We start from the raw sequence: 16,635 nt of genomic DNA, 5'->3' as shown, positions 1-16,635 counted from the left end.
TGCTTGGTTAAGTGCTCATTTGGTTTTCTTGTAAATTATTAGAATTATACATTTAAGTGTAAGCATAAGCACAAGTACTTGACTTTACCTTACGGAAAACAAAACCTAGGTTCCACCGAGATTTGAACTCGGATCGCTGGATTCAGAGTCCAGAGTGCTAACCATTACACCATGGAACCACGGTGACTTACGTTATGCGTAGATGATTAATCATGTACAGTAGATTCATGTAAATAGTTTTCTACGAAACTAAGGCTTTTTATTAATCACATCGTTTTACAAACAACCAGTGTATAAAACCATTTTGTAACGTAATCTGGTTCTCCAGTCCGGATGATGGCGATAATGAATGCGCTGTTCACGATAAGCAGACCACCCACTCCAAGCAGGTGAGAAATGTGTTTTTTTGGAGTTTTTTCTTTTACACACTTCAATGTTCATATTGTTGCTTTGACTTTTGGTCAATGTATGTCATAGTTTAACATTTATACAAAGCTCTCAGACGTTCTTCAAATATTTGTCTATATGCTTACACCACTGAATGAGTGCTGAAAAGCGTCAAGCAATGTGTTTTAATGCACGCAAGGGAGAGAAGCAGGTCGAAGACCCGAAATAAATTACCCTGAAGAAAGAAATAATTAATACTTTTATTCAGCAAGTCAGATTTAACTGATCAAAACAATAACGGTGACAGTACAGACCTTTATAATGCTGTTCTTTTAATCTATTTAAACATTTTATATATATATATATATATATATATATATATATATATATATATATATATATATATATATATATATATATATATATATATATACAGTCATGCCCAAAAATATGGACACCCTTGGTAAAATATGATCAAAGAAGGCTGTGAAAATGAATCTGCATTGTTAATCCTTTTGATCTTTTATTAAAAAAAAAAAAATCACAAAATTCTAACCTTTCATTGGATAATAAGAATTTAAAATGGGGGAAAATATCATTGTGAAATAAATGTTTTTCTCTAATACATGTTGGCCACAGTTACACCCTTTTATTGAATTATTTTTTAAACCTCCATTTGCCAGTTTAACAGGTCTAAATTTTCTCTTATAATGTCTGATGAGGTTAGAGAAACACCTGACAAGAGATCAGAGACCATTCCTTCATCCAGAATCACTCCAGACCCTTTAGATTCCCAGCTCCATGTTGGTGCTTCCTCTCTTCGGTTCACCACACTAATTTTGGGTGCAGGTCAGGGACCTGGAATGGACATAGCAGAAGCCTGGTTTTGTGCCCATTAACCCATTTCTGTGTTGTTTTTGAGGTTTGTGTTTGGATTATTGTACGCTTGGATGATCCAAACATGGTCCATTATAAGATTTCTAACAGTCACTTTTTGATTTTTTATCTGTTGATATATCTAAACAAGATGTCCAGGACCTCCAGCAGCATCAAAAATACAGCAGTATATTTGATTGTACACATGGGGTACTTTTTATCTCTGTGTTCACCAAACCCATCTTGAGTGTTTGCTGCTAAAAAGCTCATTTTTTGTTTCATCTCACCATAGAAGCCAGTCCCATTTGAAGTTCCAGCCGTGTCTGATAAATGAATATGTTGGAGTTTTGGGATGAGCAAGGATAGTTTTTCTTGTAACCCTCCCAAACAACATGTGGTGATGTAGGTGCTGTTTGACCATTTTTTTAAGGTTTTCTGACCCCCGAGACTCAACTATTTTCTGCAATTCTCCAGCTGTGATCCTTGGAGAGTCTGGGAGATACGTTTTTTGAGGAATTTTTAATTTAGAAATCACACTATTAAAATTAGTCAAATTTAAGTTCGTCAAAGAAAAATACATTAGAGTGGGTAAATTAAAATAAGAAATATCTTGACTTTTAGTTGTTTTGAACTTATTTTAAGTCATGCTTTATAATTCTGCTGATGGCACATAGTGGGCCCTGACCATCTGGTTAAGAACCATTGATCCACTGAGGTTATTATTCATTTACAAATTGTGTCAAGTGTTTATCTTAAAATGCCTGTTTGTTCATGACACCTAATGCAATAATATTAATTAAAAATATAAAATGTTTCTTTAAACTCACCTTGTCATGGTCTCAAATGCCTCTGTAGCCAGAGAATTGTGGGAATTGTGACTGAGACGAAGCCATTTGATTTTCTGAGCAGTAGACTTTAAAAAATATTTTGGAAAGAGCTCAAGTCTGCTTCATTATTGGATTTGTTTTAGTTTTTACGTTTCCTGCAAAGCCTTTTAATAGACTGTTTGATGACAGGTTTAGTCATCTGTGTGACTACATGCCCTGCTATTAGACATGAACAATTTATTTTACAATTTGAGAAACTTTTTTTCTGCCGTTAAACATAATTTAAGTCACTTAACACAATAGTCACCTTTTACAATAATATTTTACATTATAAAAAGACATAAAATATTAAGTATATTAATGTGAACACACACAATAATAAACAAAAATTTAAACATCTTGAAATGTTCCCCACCTTATTTGTAGGAATAACTATGAGATTCTCTCATGGTCTTCATTCACTAATACAAGTCAAATTAAGTTCAGAGAGGCCTCAGGAACCGCTCCATCATAAAATACGTACAAAATAAAATTCTCATAAATAAACCACTGGAGGAGAGAAGGTTCCCTGCAAGTGGTTCAGTGCACTTGGGACATTTGTCACACGTGTAAGCTAACAGAGTGAGAGCTGACCTACAGGACTTTATAACTGCATGCAAACGGCTTTATATTTGCAAATGGTGATTACATGGAAACACAGACATGACTTCTCCCAAGAAAAAAAAAACTTTAATATCAACAAAATGGAATGTTGCAAACATAATATTCAGTGCTTACCAGTTGTAGTATTAAATATACTAAGGTCCAAACATTTGTACCACTTCACTGTCACTGCCTTCATCATTTAAATCCAAAGATTATTTGTTGTTTATTCTACTTGATTGTGGTTTGAATTCCACCACCAATCTTTTCACAATATGGCACATCTAATCAAAGGCATGAGAGAGTGAACATGCTTGAGGCTCCATGTCAATGTGACAGTTTAACTAACAACTGTTCAGAAACATCAGTTATGACATTACAATCATTTAAGGTTTAAGCGATAATTAATCCCTAATTATCATCCAGTGCCTTTTTCCTATTATCCCTTTTCCTGTATAAAAATAGAAGCAATATTTCTAAAAAACAAAAGGAGAGAGATGAAAGAACACAACAATCTTATTCAAATCTAACGGTCTATAGATCATCTATGAGGAAATTCATTTTGGGTTAGTTGTCATGAGGCACTAGTCATTACTGTACTTTGCAATTGTCTGAAATCTGCATGCCGAAAAGGATCCAGAACTGACTGAACTCAGATAAACTAGATCAATAATTTAGAGAGTTTCATGTACCCTGTCAAGTGCATGTTTTTTTTTTTTTGACCCGTATTAAGTAATTTCAGTGGCTCTGTAATGAGGGTTAAGAATCAAGCAGTGGTCCTTTTCATCAGTGTGGTCTTGAGAGCATCTCTGGCACTGCAGCAGGATTCTAAGACTTTGCCATTTCTGGAAAACAAACAAATAAAATGTGCTTAATATTGTTATAGTACACAGAAAATACTGTAACTGGCATGGTAACCTTTTCGAAAGGTACTGATATGAACACTTTAGATATTAAAGTGACAGTTCACCCAAAAATAAAAATAAAAAATGAACATTTTTTATTTTCATTTTTGGGTGAACTGTCACTTTAATATCTAAAGTGACAGTTGCTTACTCCCAGGGCATCCAAGATGTAGATGACTTTCTTTCTTTAGTAGAAAACAGACTGAGATTTTTAACTCAAACCGTGGGAGTCTGTCAGTAATATAATGGAACTGGATGGGAATCACTGCTTTAAAAGTCATAATACATACACAAAACCAAATTAAACTCTTGACGATACATTGATGTGTATCTCTGATTTACATTGCAATGTCAGAACTGTCATTCAGTTCAGACATTGCGGTGAAAATCAGAGGTAAAAAAAACTATATAAATACTGTTCAGTTTCTTGCACAGTTGTCTTTACACATCAATGTATCGTCATGAGCCATAGAGTTTAATTTGGTTTTGTTTGCGTATGTTTTATGACTCTCAAAGCCGTGATTCCCATCTACTTCCATTATATGACTGACAGACTGCACTGGTTCGAGTTCAAAATCTCAGTTTGGTTTCTATTGAAAAAACAGTCACCTGCATCTTGGATGCCCTGGGGGTAAGCAGATAAACAAGGAAAAAACATGTTTACAGCCTGGTGCAAAACATGATTTTAGTCTATATAGCTAATTTGCCCTTCATGACAACTGTGAAAGGGGTGAATTCTTTTTATAACTCATTTGTTTAAATAATATTAAGACTTAAAGTTCTGCATAATTAAGGGCGTGGCCACTTGAGTGACAGGTGGTTTGCCGCTGCTGACAGTGCCTTCGCACTAAGTGGGCGTGGCTTCAGCAACTAGCTCCTGCCAAGATGGCTTCAAAAACGCATTTCAGGAGTCTATGGGTGACGTCACGGACACTACGTCCATGTTTTTATACAGTCTATGGTCGTAACTTTCATTCTGAGTGTATAGGTGGTCAGGAAAATGCAATTACTACATATACATTATATTTTGAACACAAACTAACCGTGACAGAAATGTTTCCAGAACATCAGCCTGATCTGCTGGGAAGAACTCCAGCGCAGCTGCATGCTCCAAAGCGAGCAAGTGTCCAGGCAGTATGGTCACCCTCTTTATCTTCTTATCTTCACTCTGGAAAAGCAAGCAGCAGCAATAGATGTACATCACTGAAATGAAATGGGGGGGGGGGATGCAAGACTGATCATCACATCAAGTATAGTACCTTTAAAAGTCCCAGTTTCACCATCAGTGAGGAGATAAAACCGTAAGATTGAGAGTAGGAGTCGGAAAAGGCTTTCCTCAGTAGAGCATCTGTGCAAGAAGGTGAACAGCTGATTTTAATAGCAATGACATATCCAGTGGTTAAAAGGACTTGCGCTCATGACATGTCATTACAAACCTGCATGACTTTCTTTGGTCTGTCGAACATATGAGAAATGTCTCAGGGTTTTTTTTTTTCTTTGTTACCAACATTCTTCAAAATATCCCCTTTTGTGTTCCACAGAAGAAAAGAAAGTCATACAGGTTTGGAACAACATGAGGGCAAGTAAAAAAAAAAAGAACTGTCCCTTTAAAAGTTTATTTAAATGCTAGTAAGTTGCTCATACCAGTGCTCTCAAAAACAGCTTGCTTTACTTCTGGTTCATCTTTGTATACTGATGAAATCTTGAGAAAAACGTCTGACACCTTACTAGCATCGGAGAGGTCAACCTACAAAAAAAAAAAAAAAAAGAGGAAACGATTTCAGGGCTTTTAGAACAAACTAAACCATCCTAATGTACAACTGGTCTTTATGAATCAAAACTGTACCTGTTTCTCAAAGAGCTGGATCCTTTTGGCTCCAAGCGAGATCAGTTTCTCGGCTGACGGGGAGATGAGGAAAGACGAGAGCTCAGAGCTGCAGTGAGGCTCTTCCTGTGGCGAGAGGACAATGCAGGTAAACTCAAAATAGTTCTTCTGATGATTAAAAATCAGTGGTCTGCTGAAGTAAAACAGAAAAGCAGCTGATGGCACACATCAGGTTTAGGAGTCTATCTTTGCTAGCATCACCTTGTCTTCAATGACATCTTTTGTTCCATTGACACCATTTTCCTCAGCATCCTTTTCGTCTTCCCTCTCTTCCTCATCGTCCTTCTCCTCCTCCTCATCATCGTCTTCTTCTTCAGGCTCTCCTTCATCATCACTGCATTAAGCAAATATTTTATGAGTCTAAATGTAAAATAATTTCAAACACAGAAAGACATGCATTTGCCTTCAATTTATTTACACAAAAAACAACCAACAAAAACCCAGATAAATACCTGAGTGAGCCTAGCAGATCTTCCATGTTCATGCCCTCCATCATGTCCCTGAGAGCCTCACAGCCGTCCTCTCCAAAGCAATTTCCTAAAAAAGCAACCACAAAAGATCAAATTCCCACAGAATAACAGAAGTTTGATCCCAAACTGAATAAAACAGAACAGAGAAACTATTTAAACTATAAAAAAAGATCAAGTTGTTGATGGAGCTTTCATACTTGCAGTTTAAATGAGCACAGTTTGCTTGAAAATTTGGTAAAGTAAAAACTGCCACGCAGAACCAGAAGTACAGAGCCCAAGTCTACTTGGAGGAGGAGGTCTTAAGTTTAATGGCAATGGAACTGTGATGCAATTCATGTAAACGTAAAAGCAGGTCTCACTTGTTTAGAAAGTAACATGCTCATGCAAATTAGTTTGTAAGTATTTTTTATTAATGAAGTGTGTAGATAATGTGTGCAGCATATTAAATCACAAAATTAATCATGATTTATTTAATATATATATCAAAGCTACCAATTTTTGTTAAAAAGTTTGAAAACAAGCATCTTGTCATAATTACAACAGACATAAAATCTTATCTAGGGAGTCTTTAAATATTGTGACGGACAACAGGGGGACTTTGAGTCAAAAAGGTTGGGGGGAAAAAGAAAGCATTTATAACTCCTGATCTTTCAGTATAATCTTGATCATTTTTGCAGCATATTTCAGTACAGTATAGTAGAGTTTATTATAAAGGAAACTTTTGTTAAAGACGGCACCAACAGTGGATTAGAGAGGGGTTAGAAAGAGGGAGGAAAATTAATGTTACTGTCTAAATCATATACATACACTAGAGTTCAAATGTTTTTTTAAATAAGTATGTTATGCTCACCAAGGCTGCATTTATTTGATTAACAATTACACAATAAAATCTGTCATATTGTGAAACATTTTTACAATTTAATATAATGATTTTCTATTTTAATATACTCTATATCTGTGATTTAAAGCTGATTTTTCATCATCATTACCCCAGTTACATTATCCTTCAGAAACCACTCTAATATGATGATTTATTATCAATGTTGGAATCTTATTATGGAATGCTTAATATTTTTTGGAGCCTGTGATACTTTTAATTCTTTGATTTATAACATTTTTAAAAGAACATTACAAATCGTACTGATCCCAAACGTTTGAATGACAGTGTGCGTGTGTATAACTTTTTTTTACCGTTGAGGTCCAGTTTCTCCAGATCATCTTTCCCCCGAACAGCCTTCGCAACTACTACAGCTGCAGCCTCGCAAATCTCTCCAAATGACAAATTCAGCTCCTTAACGAAACAAATATTTCAGAATGCTCACAATATCTACAGAAACTGAATGGAAGTGTTTGAATCAATGTTGGTATCATGCATCAACTCACCCTGAGGAATGGCAGTCCCTCTCTAAGGGCCCCTGCTATAGCAATAGCACCTTCTGAGCGTACCAAACAGTCCCCAAAATTGACGACCTTAAGACACTGGAGGTGCCTGATAGCCTAAACATGGACAAAATCACACACAGCCATTATTAAACATCTAACCATGTAAACTATTTTGTGACCTGACACAGAGCTGCTCAGAATACCTCTGCCATGGCTGTTGATCCTCTCTTAGTAAACGTGTTGTCGTTGAGGTTGAGGACCTGAAGGTTTGGGTTGTGCTTTATGGCAGTGGCTAGAGCAGTGATACCGGGATGGTTAATTCCATTCTGTGGCATATGGACCTCCTCAAGACTGCCTAATAACTGTTTTGTTTTTTTAAGAAAAAGCACATCTTAGAATCTTTGATGACAATGGAGTTTGTAATATTTTTTAAGATTTATTGAAATAGTCACCAAGATTAAAGTAAAAAAAGTCTTCTTTTTTTTATATCTATACTGTCACTTTTGATCAATATAATGCATTTGTGCTAAATAAAAAAAGGTGGTGACCCCAATCTTTTTGAACAATAATGTACATATATTTCTATAAAACATTACACCTTATTACCTTAAATGCTTTGGCAAGTGCAGTGGCACCATCATTCTCCAGCCGATTACGTCCAGCTATAAAAACTTTTAACCTCAGGGGGGAGCCAGCTGCACTAGACCGCTTATGGCATTCAGTCAAGGCAGAAGCGAGGACCTTTAAAAAAAATAAAAAGGTATACTCCATCTGTTCCATGAGCCCTAAAACACTTCACATGTCTAAAACAGTTTCAAAGCTTTCAAACACATCTAACTGACATCATAGCCACTCTTAAACTGGTTACATCAGGTTGATCTCAGCCTAAACTTACCATTCCCCCTCCAATGCCCATGCCACAATTATTAAGCCTAAGCTCACGTAAGGTATAGCACGCAGAGCTCTTCAGGAGGCTTTCAATTCCCTTTACACCGTCAGGGCCGAAGGCATTGTCGCTCAAGTCCAGATGAGTCAGTCTGGCCCCTGATGTCATCAAAGCATTGCCCAATGATATCTAAAAAAATTTGAATAAAATGTTTGAAATAAAACAAGATTTTTTTTACTCACTAAAAATACATTTAAAGGGATAGTTCACCCAAAAATGTATGAAAGGTATACTGTCCATGTCCAGAAATTTAATTAAAACATCTTCAAAGTAGTCCATGTGACATCACAGGGTCAGTTAGAATTTGTTGAAGCATCGAAAATACAGTTTGGTCCATAAATAACAAAAATGATGACTTTATTCAGCATTGTCTTACCAGAGCAGGAGGGATTTCTGAGCGAAGGCGACCTGTGAACATGTCACTCCAATGGCATTGCTTAGCAAAAAAAAAAAAAAAGCTAAGATTAAAAACAACAAAGTAAAAGAGTGAACAATTTCCAGGGGCAATTTAAAAGTACCTCCAATTCCCTTTTCGCTTCAAGGGACTTTGCAATAGCCTGTGCTGCTTCAACCCCCAATGTGTTTCCCTCCAATCTGAGAGACTGCAGCCCCTGGCACTGTGAGATCTCCTGCACCATCTCTTTCACTGCAACATCACAGACCAGAAGGGGAAGTTAAGAGTGTTGTGGTTGAAGCATTGACACATGAAAAATTTTAATATTTGCTAGCAGATAGTTTTACTCACCTGACTCAGCATTGTCCAACTTCAGTCCTTGTCCCTTATAACTTAACTCCACTTCTCCAACATGGGTCTTGGCCAGCGCCTCTGTAATCTGAGCGATATCTCCAGAGGCCATTGCTTTTCCCTTTGCTTTCTGTAAGTTAATAATACTTAAACAAATATTACACATTAAGCACATTAAACCAGATCTCGCACGTATTTGAATTTACTCATACAGATAACTGCATCCCACGCTATTATAGATCAGGGTACCATCCTAACTTTTTAATTTATTATTAACAGGACTGTTGCATTAGATCAGCATGCTAGCCTGTCACCTTACATGGAAATAAAAGATTGACGATGAAAAGAGCTCGATTTAAAACGGGCTGTTGCACCTTGCAGCTCGATACACCCAAAATAGATGTTGCTGACTTTACGTTAACTCCCACAGTTAGCATGCTAATATCGCTGCATCATTGCTACACACCGCTCAGGCTAGTTCGGAGAATTAGCTACCAAACTTTACTCTCATCCAGTACTTTAAACTAGTCCTTCAATCGCATCAATATAAGTGAAATCTAAAGATCTTATTGAACTTTAAACCTACGAATATTACCTTCCACCTCGGCGCAGATATTAACAGAAGTCAGCAGATAACTATCCTTACTAGAGGAAACCCATCACAACAGGAGGCACGTGAGGCGGCAGTTCTTTGAAAGTGCCGGTGTCGCATTCTTTCATAATAAAAGCACCATTCGTCCTGTTATGACTTTCGACTGTTATAACTACTCGTACTGAATATACCATTTTTATGTGATAAAAAGATGATTTTTTACAACTGTTGAAATAGTGAATTGGAACCCAGTTAATACGTAAAGGTGTATCTGAATAGCAAGTTATAATGATCAATTAACGTTACATACACTAGATAATTTTTAGATGGGATGAATTAAATTCAGATATTTAACTTAAAAGTAATATATTAAAACTAAATATGTAACATATATTTATTTGTATTACCTCTTTCTAAACCACGAGTTACTTCGCTGGTGACGCCAGCCCCAGTGGCCTAATGGATAAGGCACTGGCCTCCTAAGCCAGGGATTGTGGGTTCGAGTCCCATCTGGGGTGGATACTTTTAAAACGCTTCTAGCGATCCATTAAAAGCTAAATGTGTGCCTATAAATATAATAATGCTGTGCGAACTAGCCTTTTAGACTGAATCATGTGGAAATTATCTAGCTATTCAGTCGTTACCGGCTATAGCGGCCACTGAATAACTAGCTTCTAGTGCAGTGGTTCCCAACCTTTTTCAACTCGCGGCCCACACAACCAAACACATATGTTTGCGCGGCCACTTCAAAAAAAATAACTGACCCCGCTATTGTTGGTTTAATAACTTAGTACTCAGAAGCTAGATTTTAAACTATATTTATTGAATAAACTAGGGTTGTGCGATATGGACAAAAAAAAAAAAAAAACTATCGCAATTTTTTTGATAAATTTTGCAATTGTGCTTTTACAGTCATAAATGCATTCAGGATTAATTTGAAACATATTTCCAAAAGAAAACCAATCAGAGCTTTATCAAAAAGTTGTAACATCTCTAGAACAGACATAAGTCAAAATTATCACTATAGTGAAGATGTAAAAAAATGTATAGACTTGTGGCAAAAAAAAAAAAAAAAAAAAAAAAAAATCCTCTATACAGGGACTTTTTTTTCTTTTTTGGCCATGCATTGTTCATAGAGCTCATTACAGAGCGGTGCCTCAGGTGTTTGCAGTGTGTATACAGTATGTGTATGCGGTCAGCAGTGAGAACGCATAAATATAACGCGAAAGCACATTAAAATAATACAGGAGTGCGAATCTCTCTGTTCGCAGCAGATTTCCTTTGCTCTGTCACAAAACCGGTCGTGCTTGCTCAGATACACACTGCTTTGCGATGAGAGAATGTGCACACTTAAAACGTGTCTCCTCTCACTTAAACTGCATCCTGTTCACTAACAAATTCACTCTATGCTCATGTGTTAGACATGAATTATTTTCGCACGTTTTTATTTCTAACCTTTTACCGCAGTGAGAACGCTCTGATCCGTCAACATTGGCTCAGAAAAAAGGCACATCACAGACCGTGTGTGAACCTGGAGTTAGGCATATGCGCACGCTCAAATCGTGATTTTAGGACGTTTTCTTTTAATCGCACAGCCCAAGAATGGACTGGAAATGAACAGAAAATAATTGGCGGCCCACCTGCAATACGCCTATATTTGACAAAGTTTGCTTATAAAAAAACAAATATATCAGTGAGTCAGATCGAGAAATTAGGAATCGAATTGCACTGGGTTTTCTTTTTGGGCGTCCTAACGGCGGCCTTCGTGAAGGTTCAGAGTTTTTTATCTTTTAATATGTCGTCTTTTATGCCTTTTTGCATGTTTGCATAACATTAGAAGAATAACGTGTAAAATAAATTGAATAATACGGATCGGAGATATAAAAACCCGTAACGGACTACCGGTTGTCAGATTTGGGAATTGGTTTCCAAACGAGGCGCCATGAGATATACATATAGAATAAAACATATAGCCTAATCAAACATGTTTGCATATGAAACCCCTAACACTTAGTGATGTGTGCTCTCTGTTGTCAGAAGGTCAGAGAGCCACGGGGATGCTGTTCAGAGGTCTGTGGTGCTGAAAGGGGATGCAACGGAAGAGGAGGGAGATGAATTTGGTTATTTCAGTGACAGTTTATCTGTTTCTGGATTGGGAGTCCTGGAAGTGCAGGCTGGTTATGAACAGTCCCAGGAGAACAATGAGATGAAATACTTTTTGGCCGGATACCTTGAATGATACCTTACAGCCTCGTAAGTTGAATATATTGAGTAACCCTTGTGAAAATGGAAAAAACTTAAGAATATGCTTAAAAATATTGCTAAGTGAACACGGCAAAGTGTCATTTCTGTATCTTTACATACTGCATACTGTTTAATGCTGCTGGCATAAATTCATTCACAAAGATTTTTTTTAATGCTGTAAAATTAGGGTGTGTATGTTCTAATATTAGGTTAATATTAGGGGCTGAGGTGGGTTAGGGTAATTTAGTCTGGCTTTTATAAGTGTACTTTTTAAAGCATGACAAAAGATTATTGAAACACAGGATTTAAATTGTACCCAAAGGAAACTTTTAATTTGGCATCATAATAAAGTGCACTTTTAATTTTTTTAAGAAACACCTATTTTTAAAAAATATATTCTTTAAAGATATATACTTTTAATTTATACTTTAAGTATTCTACACAATTTTGCAAATTTAAAAAAAAAGTGCAAAATTAAACAAACTTATTTTTCTCAAGGTAAAATAAGTCTGAGTGTATTAGTATACTAAAATACTTTGCCTTGGATAATAATAACCAAAGTAAACAACATTTCAGTTCATTAACAGCCCGATAACTTTTTATTCACAGACAGATGATAAACCATTATTAAAATATGTATCCTCAGATGATAAAGGATAATGTTAAGAAACCTCTCAAACTCTTTATGAGGTAAGTGACATTTATTATCTAAATTGATTCCACTATTCCAAAATTAAAATAATAATTTCAGGTATGATAAAATACACCTACTTGCAGTGTATGTACAGACTCCAGAAAAAACATTACTCATATTAAACACACAATAGCCTACATATACATCACTGTAGTATGTATTCATGTTTTTAGAGGTTTTAAAGACTTTCCAAAATCTTAGAATTGTTATTCCTTAAACAAATATATTACTAAACTACGACTAGATGTATCTTTATTAAACTTCCATTCTTTAAAATAGTGAGCAAGACTCATGGACAAGAACACAAGACTGATCCTTTGTGTCATGTGGCATCATGTGGGTCTTCTAGTGGCTCAGATGGCTGGACTGCATGCCGTGGCAGCATACTGGGCCAAAAGTAGTCAGGAAAATGGAATTGTGCATGGTTTTTTTAGTACTGTACTTCTCATTCTGCGAGTTCGATAACACTCATATAGACAATTGCAAAGGCCTAGGTTTCTCAAGTTAATTTTTATATTTTTATTTGTTCATTGATAGTGTTGACTTATATCTTTGTGGATCAATGTATCTTCTTTTGTGTTCCACAGAATAAAGAAATGGGGTAACACTTCAGTATATAAATTCTCTCTATTAACTAGTTGCTTATTAGCATGCCTATTATTAACATATTGGCCGTTTATTAATACTTATAAAGTACATATCTGTATTCAGCAGGACCATATTCTACATTCCTAATCCTACCTAATACCCAAACTTAACAATTACCTTATTAATAAGCAGAAAATTAGAAGTTAGTTGAGGCAAAATAGTTTTTTAATATTGAGAACTGGACCTTAAAATAAAGTGTGACCAGAAATTTTGAATGAGGACGAGTAAAAGATAACAGTAATGTTATTTTTTTGGGTGAACTGACCTCACAGCAATATGTAATAATACAGCTATACAGTGGGTATATAAAATAATGATCCCCCTTTAAAATAATAACATTTTGTTGCTTTGCAGCTTGCCAGAAAAGGGACAAACTGTTTTATCCAGCTGTATTTACTCAGTGCAACTTATGACATCCAAGTGAAAGATATAACACCAACACACCAGAAAAAAATAAAAAACAAAATCACTGAGTTGAAAAAATGATCACCCTGTATACTGTGTCAGTATTTGGTTTAACCACCTTTTGCTTTAATTACAGCCTTTAGTCTGTTGGGATATGCCTCTACTAACTTTGCACATCTAGACTGCATTAATGCTGAGCATTTGTGTACTCCAATCTTCAACTCATTCCACTGATTTTTTATGGGGTTTAAGTCTGGGCTCTGACTAGGCCATGTAAGGATGTTCACCTTTTTCTCCTTTAACCACTGTGTGGTCAGTTATGTCATTGGAACGTAAACTTTCTTCCCATTGACAACTAGCTAGAAGAGGCCATCAGATTTCCCTCAAGAATTTGATGGTATTTTGCCGCATCTATTTTTCCGTCTATCCTGACAAGTGCTCCAGTCCCTTCTGCAAAGAAACACCCCAATAACAGGATATCACCAGCTCCATGCTTTTACTGCAGGAATGCTGTTATTTGGATGGTGAGATGTATTGGATTTTCGCCAGACATATCGTTTGGTGCTGAGGAAAAATTGTTCCTCATCTGCCTCAGAATCATCAAGGTGTGTTTTGGCAAAGCTCAGTCGTGACTGCACGTGGCCTTTCTTGAGGAGGTTTTTTTTCTAGCAAACCTTCCATACAAGCCACATTTGTGGAGAATTTGTGTTATTGTCACATAATGACCACTGTTTGTCGTAAATTCCTGCAGCTGCAGTTGCTGTAGGCCTCTTGGAAGCCTCTCTGACCAGTTTCCTCTTGTTCTTTCATCCAGTTTGGTGCAACGTCCTGATCTTTGTTCTACCAAATACCTTCCACTTCTTAATAATAGACTTCACTGTGCTTCTAGGCATTGCTAAATCTTTTAATATATATATATATATATATTTTAATCCATTTCCTGACTTGTGCCTGTCCACAACTTTATTCCAGAGATCGTTTGACATTGCCTTGCCACCCAATCTTATAGGATGCACCGAGTAAATACAGCTGGATAAAACAGAAAAATGTGTCCGTCATCATTTCAGGCTGGAAAGCAACAAAATGTGATTATTTTAAAGGGGGGTGAAATTATTCAAAACTTTTTCTTCAAACTAATCTGCCCTCTTGATTAGTAGCACTCTGTCATATTAGATTACAGATATTACCCATATTCAAAGAAGCACCCTTGTGAATCCATGATAAGGTAGAAATAAGACGTTTTGGTCTAAATGTTATTATTACATAAAACCCAGTAAAGATACAGTGTGATTCTAATGGAGCTTGCAAAAATGTATTACAGTTTATCACATGGCCCAGATGTTTTTGGCTGAAAGTGTGAATGGATCCACTACTCAGAATGGTGGGTCTTCCACATTTCTCTTGGAGTTGTTTTAATCTGACAGCTCATCATGGGCTCTCTCAGACCTACAATGTTACATTCATCACCATGCAGCCCCTGCTCTTTGGTTCCAGAGATCAAGCTACGACTGATAGTCTGGTACAGTTTATGAACAGCAGTCTAGAGGATACAGGTGCAAGACTTTGAAAGCATTTAACCAACTTTGCATCATACATTTACAGGCATTGGGAAAAATTTTGCCGATAAAACTTTGCAACTGAATGCATAATACTTCCAGTCAGTGCTCGGCATGTGTTTATGCAATAAATGACTACAGTAACAATATTTGCCCTAACTTGACAGCCGAACTGATATGTCTGTTATAATGATAAAGCTCTTGGTTATAAATATAAGCAAATTACATTACAAACATTTTTATCAATGGCAGTCATTTAAGATTAAGATAAACTGAGCTGAACAACGTCAGCAGTGTCAACAAACCTTTTCACTGGAGAAAAGGAATAGCATTCACAGGGGACTTGATAAGTGAAAGTGACGTGACACTCAGCCAAGTATGGTGACCCATACTCAGGCATTTAACCCATCCAAAGTGCACAACACAGAGCAGTGAACACACACAGAGCAGCTGACAGCCATTTATGCTGCAGCACCCAGGGACCAGTTGGGGGTTCAATGCCTTGCTCAAGGGTACCTAAGTCGTGGTATTGAGGGTGGAGAGAGCACTGTACATGCACTCCCCACCTACAATTCCTGCCAGCCCAGGACTCGAACTTACAACCTTTCGATTGCGAGTCCAACTCCCTAACCATTCACAAGATCTTAAATGGAGATGGATTGTTAAGTGTTTATCAGCTGTCTGTTCTCATTCTGATGGCTGACCTAATGGTCATAATAATATTAATAAAACCTAATGGTCGAAACATTGCATCATTAAATTATTTTTATGGAGCATTAACATCAGTGTGCGGACAATACATTTGTATTTTTGCTCAATCTGATGGCACCCATTCCCTGCAGAGGATTCACTGGTTAACAAGTGAATGCAAAATTTCTCCAAATCTGTTCCGATGATGAAAAAACTAATCTATATCTTGGATGCCCTGAGGGTGAATACATTTTTTAGCAAATTTTAATTTGTGGGTGAACCATTCCTTTAAAAGTATCAATTATATTAAAAGTATTATATATATATATATATATATATATATATACTTATATAACTCTATTCTCTGTCTTTGCAAGCTGAATAATTTCTAGCTGAATAATATTGAATTTACACCATCAATCTACACAATAATTGGATGTACAATTTTATTTTGTGTTGGAAATTATATATGGGTCAAAAGTGTGAAACATTAAAAAGGCTTAAAAGGATATACCCTTCGAACCCACCTTAATATTCAGAATAGTGGTCAATCGGGTTGGTTTTCAATTGACACTTTTTAAAGCTTCTTTGATTATTTATTTATCTTTGATCATCTTTAATATGGTTAAAGTTGTTCCTCTTTTGCTTTACCAGTAGCATTCGATCTTCATCTACCGTAGGCTACTAGCTTATGTGTAAAACCTGACAATCATTTTGCCAGGAACATTTGAGAATGTGCA

At 36.3% G+C, this 16,635-nt stretch overlaps 1 protein-coding gene and 2 non-coding genes across 4 annotated transcripts; 1 reads left to right on the top strand and 2 right to left on the bottom strand.

The window, feature by feature from the left end:
* Nucleotides 1–107: 107 nt before the first annotated feature.
* Nucleotides 108–179, bottom strand: trnaq-cug (transfer RNA glutamine (anticodon CUG)). The gene has a single exon. It is a non-coding gene; the product is annotated as a tRNA-Gln (tRNA).
* Nucleotides 180–2,800: 2,621 nt separating this feature from the next.
* On the bottom strand, nucleotides 2,801–9,769 carry LOC113056051 (ran GTPase-activating protein 1-like). Of its 2 annotated transcripts, none has more exons than XM_026222514.1 (16): nucleotides 9,662–9,769; nucleotides 9,067–9,196; nucleotides 8,840–8,967; nucleotides 8,698–8,757; nucleotides 8,271–8,450; nucleotides 7,982–8,116; nucleotides 7,579–7,737; nucleotides 7,376–7,489; nucleotides 7,184–7,283; nucleotides 5,975–6,059; nucleotides 5,724–5,856; nucleotides 5,484–5,588; nucleotides 5,282–5,384; nucleotides 4,897–4,985; nucleotides 4,681–4,805; nucleotides 2,801–3,577 (listed from the first exon to the last, which is right to left on the bottom strand). In XM_026222514.1, exons 2-16 carry the CDS (start codon nucleotides 9,176–9,178, stop codon nucleotides 3,499–3,501), a joined length of 1,707 nt encoding a protein of 568 aa, XP_026078299.1. In that variant the 5' UTR covers nucleotides 9,179–9,196; nucleotides 9,662–9,769; the 3' UTR covers nucleotides 2,801–3,498. The 2 variants fall into 2 exon arrangements, with proteins under 2 accessions (XP_026078299.1, XP_026078300.1); XM_026222515.1 differs by having other exon boundaries at nucleotides 9,067–9,212; nucleotides 9,662–9,753.
* Nucleotides 9,770–10,103: 334 nt separating this feature from the next.
* trnar-ccu (transfer RNA arginine (anticodon CCU)) lies at nucleotides 10,104–10,176 on the top strand. The gene has a single exon. It is a non-coding gene; the product is annotated as a tRNA-Arg (tRNA).
* Nucleotides 10,177–16,635: the final 6,459 nt, after the last annotated feature.

The sequence above is a fragment of the Carassius auratus genome, chromosome 37, assembly GCF_003368295.1.
Source record: "Carassius auratus strain Wakin chromosome 37, ASM336829v1, whole genome shotgun sequence".
NCBI classification, from domain to species: domain Eukaryota; kingdom Metazoa; phylum Chordata; class Actinopteri; order Cypriniformes; family Cyprinidae; genus Carassius; species Carassius auratus.
Note: the sequence above shows the minus strand (reverse complement) of the source record. Positions and strands in the feature narration are given on the sequence as shown.

Coding starts and splice junctions, on each gene's coding strand:
- LOC113056051 (XM_026222514.1), bottom strand. CDS start 9,178: ATGGCCTCTGGAGATATCGCTCAGATTACAGAGGCGCTGGCCAAGACC. Junction 8,968..9,066: donor GTTGGACAATGCTGAGTCAG/GTGAGTAAAACT, acceptor GTGATGTTGCAG/TGAAAGAGATGGTGCAGGAG. Junction 6,060..7,183: donor GGAGAAACTGGACCTCAACG/GTAAAAAAAAGT, acceptor TTGCTTTTTTAG/GAAATTGCTTTGGAGAGGAC.